General features: G+C 48.3%; 1 protein-coding gene across 2 annotated transcripts; it reads left to right on the top strand.

Moving 5' to 3' along the window:
• Window positions 1-214: 214 nt before the first annotated feature.
• KCNE4 (potassium voltage-gated channel subfamily E regulatory subunit 4) lies at window positions 215-3,354 on the top strand. 2 transcript variants are annotated; one of them, XR_005082845.2, is made up of 3 exons: window positions 215-306; window positions 860-1,631; window positions 2,577-3,354. XR_005082845.2 is itself a non-coding variant. In XM_037147495.2 (2 exons), exon 2 carries the CDS (start codon window positions 886-888, stop codon window positions 1,396-1,398), a length of 513 nt encoding a protein of 170 aa, XP_037003390.1. In that variant the 5' UTR covers window positions 215-306; window positions 860-885; the 3' UTR covers window positions 1,399-3,354. The 2 variants fall into 2 exon arrangements, 1 of the variants encoding a protein (XP_037003390.1); XM_037147495.2 differs by having other exon boundaries at window positions 860-3,354.
• The last annotated feature ends 1,282 nt before the right edge of the window (window positions 3,355-4,636 follow it).

Below are 4,636 nucleotides of genomic sequence, written 5' to 3'. Positions count from 1 at the left end.
CATGGCCACCTGGAAACTCTGGCTCCGTGCTGGGGAGTGAGGGACCCTCCCGCGGTTCCCAGTGTCTTTCTTTTCACAGCTGCAGAGTTCCGTCCAGGGAGCTGCGGCGCTCTGAGTTCGCTGTGCACTCTGCCACGACAAACCTCTGTTGTAAATTTTCCTCCCAGAACACGTGACGATGCATCTCTTGACTATATATCCCAAGTGCAGCAGCAGAGTTGTCAGAGCGCTGAGCCCCACGCGGAGGAACGCTCTTGGACTTGGCCGTTTGGGAATCAGGACTCTGAACAAGTTTGCCAGCGTTTGGTAAGTTAGTGATGCTGCTTGGCTTCAGGGACATTTGAAAGAAGGTTATTTCTAGCAATTGACAGATGAAGTTTTCCTTCCCTTCCCTTTTTTTTTTTTTTTGACCTAAGGAAACTTTGTTTTGAACTAAAAATAGTTTTGAGTTGGAGAAGTAAAATGTAAACTTTCTCTTTTCTACTCGGTCAGTTAAAAAAAAGTTTCCCAGGGATCCCAATGTACTTTATTTTCTCTGGGCTCCCTTGTCTTACATTGATTTTTTTCCTTTGGTTTTTAAAATTGTAAAAGCAATGCTTTTTTTTTTTACACGCTTGCTCTATGAATTGCAAATATGATGACTGTGTATAGACTACAAAATGAAAGTCCTCCTTCTATCCCTCCCACTCTCCCTGACTTCTTCCCCGTGCAGCTCCTACCCCCTGTTAGCTGTTCAGTGGGAGCTCTTTCTTTACACTTTTATACACTGTTTGAAATCACAACTCCACGAACCTCGGGCTCACCCTCCGTTCTCTGCCACGGACTCGGGGAGAGTTCTAACGTGCAGGTTTCTCCCCAGACCCTGCCCGTGTGACCAGCGCTCCGATGCTGAAGATGGAGCCTCTGAACAGCACCTACCCCAGCACCACAGCCCCTAGCCGCCCCCTCGGGTCCCACGTCCCCAGCGATGGCAGCAGCAATGGTAACGAATACTTCTACATCCTGGTGGTCATGTCCTTCTACGGTATTTTCTTGATTGGAATCATGCTGGGCTACATGAAATCCAAGAGGCGGGAGAAGAAGTCCAGCCTCTTGCTGCTGTACAAGGACGAGGAGAGGCTGTGGGGGGAGGCCATGAAGCCGCTGCCCATGATGACGGGGCTGAGGTCGCTGCAGGTGCCCATGATGCTGAACATGTTGCAGGAGAGCGTGGCGCCTGCCCTGTCCTGCACCCTCTGCTCCATGGAGGGGGACAGTGTGAGCTCCGAGTCCTCCTCCCCTGACGTGCACCTCACCATCCAGGAGGAGGGGGCCGACGATGAACTGGGGGAGACTTCGGAGACACCCCTGAACGAGAGCAGCGAAGGGTCCTCAGAGAACATCCATCAGAATTCTTAGCACCCCTAGAGCCTCTGGAGGCGGCCCCATCAGCCTGCACCCTTGGGGAGAGGAAGGACATTTATTGTGTCTGGTTTCACTTTTTGCAGTGCAGCTGCCACTCTGAAGGGACCCCTGCAAACCCCTGAATGGGGCGTGGTGGGGACCACGCCCAGCTGGAGCCAGCAGCAGCCAGGAGTCCGTGAAGCGCCTGTGGTGTGCACGCACCGCTGCAAAAGCTCTGAAGACGAGCAGTGTGTACATTTACTTTGGGGCCCGGGGCTTGGGGTTCCTGTGCAGAAGTTGGCAGGCAGGGGTGCTTGCTCTTGTTCTCTCACCAGATGCCACTCCCAGGCCTGCCAAATGCCCAGGACATGCTGGGGGACTAGGTTTCATTTGCTAATTTGCCTAGAGCTTTGTTCTCCTAGATATGATTGGCTGTAAGTACCCCATTGTTTACCTGTGGCATTAGCCCTTCTTTTGGAGGTCTTTTGGGTTGGGAGGGGGACCTTTAACGGAGGACTTTCCATGGGAGGAAGCTGGAGATCTGAACCTGGCCTCTTTGCATACCAAAGGGGAAAATAACTGCAACCTTTAAACTTGTTAACATTGGCTGGGATTGTAAGACATGACCGTTTCTCTAACCTAAGACCCTGAACTCTGATCGGGGGACCATCCAGCATTTCATACTGGCATGAAGTTTTTTCAGTGGAAAGGGTTTCTCTAGAATCTGAGCTGCACCCCAGACGACTGTGCAGGGCACTCTTCCTGACCTTTTCAGAAGGGGTGCTGGTGGGGGGTGAACAAAGCCGACCATTAGCGCTACTGCTGCTCATTTCCCAGCCTAGTTTTCTGAGCTGGGAGAGGACACACCGTGGGCCTCTGTGGTGCGGCCTTTCATCATGTCGCCGACACGCAGAAGGGCATACTCAGGCAGAAATTGCATAAAGCGGGGGTCCGAGTCCTGTGTCCCGACCCCACCCCCTGACACTGATGTGCTGTGTGGTCCTGGGCATGTTATCGGGAGGGGAGGCTTGCAGCCTTCGTGAGACTCCTGATGAGCTGCATCCCCAGGGGGCTGGAAGGATGTCTTTAACTTTTAAGAGTCTGTGATAAATCCTGCATGGCCTGGTGTGGGGAAGCTTGGACAAAATACTTCCCCTTTGGCCAGTTAGTCTGAAATAAGATCTGTTTTAAAGGAGCAGTTGGAGACCAGGAACATAAGTGACTGGGAAATTCTGAGCGAATCACCAACTCATCCAGGCTGTCGTTGTCCCCGGCCGTGACCCAAAGAGCCAGATACTGCATTTTACTCTGCAAAGTTCTCTGGGGTCTGGAATGTTAACCCTCCAGCTAAGGGAACGAGAAACCCAAACGCAAATGCTCAGGAATGCCTGCCAACGTCTCCCTGTCGTCCCGGGGTCTGTGGCTTTGCAGTGGACCCTCCAGGCCCTTGAACACAAGGAGGAAGAGAACCACACCAAAAGGTCAAATTTAATTCTAGTAAAAACAAACAAACAAACAAAAAACCCTTAAGAAAACCAAACAAGCTTACTCTCCTTGGATAGGAGACAGCAGTAACTACTGTTCCCACGGAAGGGTTAACAGTGCAGGAGCTGGTTTACCAGCATGCCTTGACACAGAGGACATTTACGTCTGGGGGGGAAAGGGGCCTCGTTCACTTTAAAATTCGGAGTGTGGATTTACTCCAAAGGGGGCTGTGTAAGGTGAAAGAAGCCAAGTTAAGCTGGCCCCTTGCCTGGAATCACTTGAATTCTGAAACTTTACTGCAACGGAGATGTGCGTGGTCACATTTTCCATTGCTTCATCCTGAAATTCGGTGCAGACCTAGCTGCGCCTGTGAAAAAGCGCTGTACATACTTCCTTCTTGTTTTATTAAGTCGTATGAAATTGTCCTCTGTATTTAACAGTTTGTCATTTTCACGATATTTTTTAATTTAAATAAACAAACACATTTCCCTGAGGAAGTTCGGAGTTCTTTCTTTGGTTCTTCAATGTAATTCCGAGTTTGTGACACCCCAGGCACATTCTGCCAGCCGTTTCTAGATTCGGGTCATTTTCCAAGTTAGACTCCCATGAAGACGTATTTTATTTCTGCCTACATCATGGACCGAATGGGGCTGGATTTTTCCATCTTGTGATATGCTTTGCAATGAATGGAAAACAAGTTGCAGATAGTCTTACATCAATTCTCTTTTTTTTTAATTTGGTGGCCCTGGGGGCCTTTGAACTTGAATGTGCAACTGCTGCAAAGCTGTTGCTCCAAATGTGGTGGCAAGAAAACATTTGATTTGCGTGTTGGCTTGGCAGATACTATCCACCTGTGGGCGCGTCAGCACAGACTGGCGGGCAGAGGGTTTGGTATATGCAGCAGCACAAACTTAGGAAAATATTGGAGCACAAAGGCTATGATGTGGGCTGCCCCCCCACTCACTTCTACATAAAGACTGACTTTCTAAGATCCTCCCACCTGGTCCAGCTGCAGCTCTGGCCTGCAGGCGTTAGGACCTTACTTATATAGTCAGAGGTGCTAAAGAAAAATGACCCAAGCTGGTGACCCATTTCGAATGAAGCAGATGATACAGAAACACCCTTCCTTTCATGTTTTTCTGTGTCCTGTGCATTTGGCTTTTCTGGTTCAAGTAAGTGTTTCCATTAGGCTCACAAATAATGTCTCCTGAAAGGATTTATCTGGTGAAGGTACAAGGGAGCCTGGATCGTTCCCAAAACACATCAAAGATCTTCATCCATCAGTGGGTACTTTGACAATGTAAGATGAGAAGATTATTTTCAAAGGCAAGAAAGCCCTTCTATTTATCTCAGCCCAATGACATTCTTGGTAAGGAAATAGTTAAGGAAAACATTTTTACCACAGGCGGAAGAAGAGGGAATTCTAGAGTCTTAATTGTCCTAAAAATATGCAGAGTACACTATGTCGTTTTAATGGAATATTTGTTTTCTTTAAAAAAAGTTCTAAGCAGAACCTAAATCCCAGGGGATTTAATCTGTGTGGATTTACTCATGCATGTGAAAAACAGAAAGGGAATTTGGCTTCGTGTACCTAGGATATTAGAAACATATTTTAAAGCACTTAAATGTTAGAGATGAGGTAAATGGATCGCCCATGCTGTTCTAATTACACCTTTGTACGTCAAAGTCAGGCAGGGATGCTGTAGAGAAAAAGATTTCTTTCTCAGACAGAATCATGGGCTCAAAACTACCGGGAAAGGCTGAAGTT

The sequence above is a fragment of the Artibeus jamaicensis genome, unplaced genomic scaffold, assembly GCF_021234435.1.
Source record: "Artibeus jamaicensis isolate MK-2021 breed Jamaican fruit bat unplaced genomic scaffold, CSHL_Jam_final contig_1015, whole genome shotgun sequence".
In the NCBI taxonomy this organism is placed as follows: domain Eukaryota; kingdom Metazoa; phylum Chordata; class Mammalia; order Chiroptera; family Phyllostomidae; genus Artibeus; species Artibeus jamaicensis.
This window is presented reverse-complemented; position numbering and strand designations above follow the sequence as displayed.

What these genes read in the sequence shown, in the direction of transcription:
- KCNE4 (XM_037147495.2), top strand. Translation starts at nt 886, where the DNA reads ATGCTGAAGATGGAGCCTCTGAACAGCACCTACCCCAGCACCACAGCC.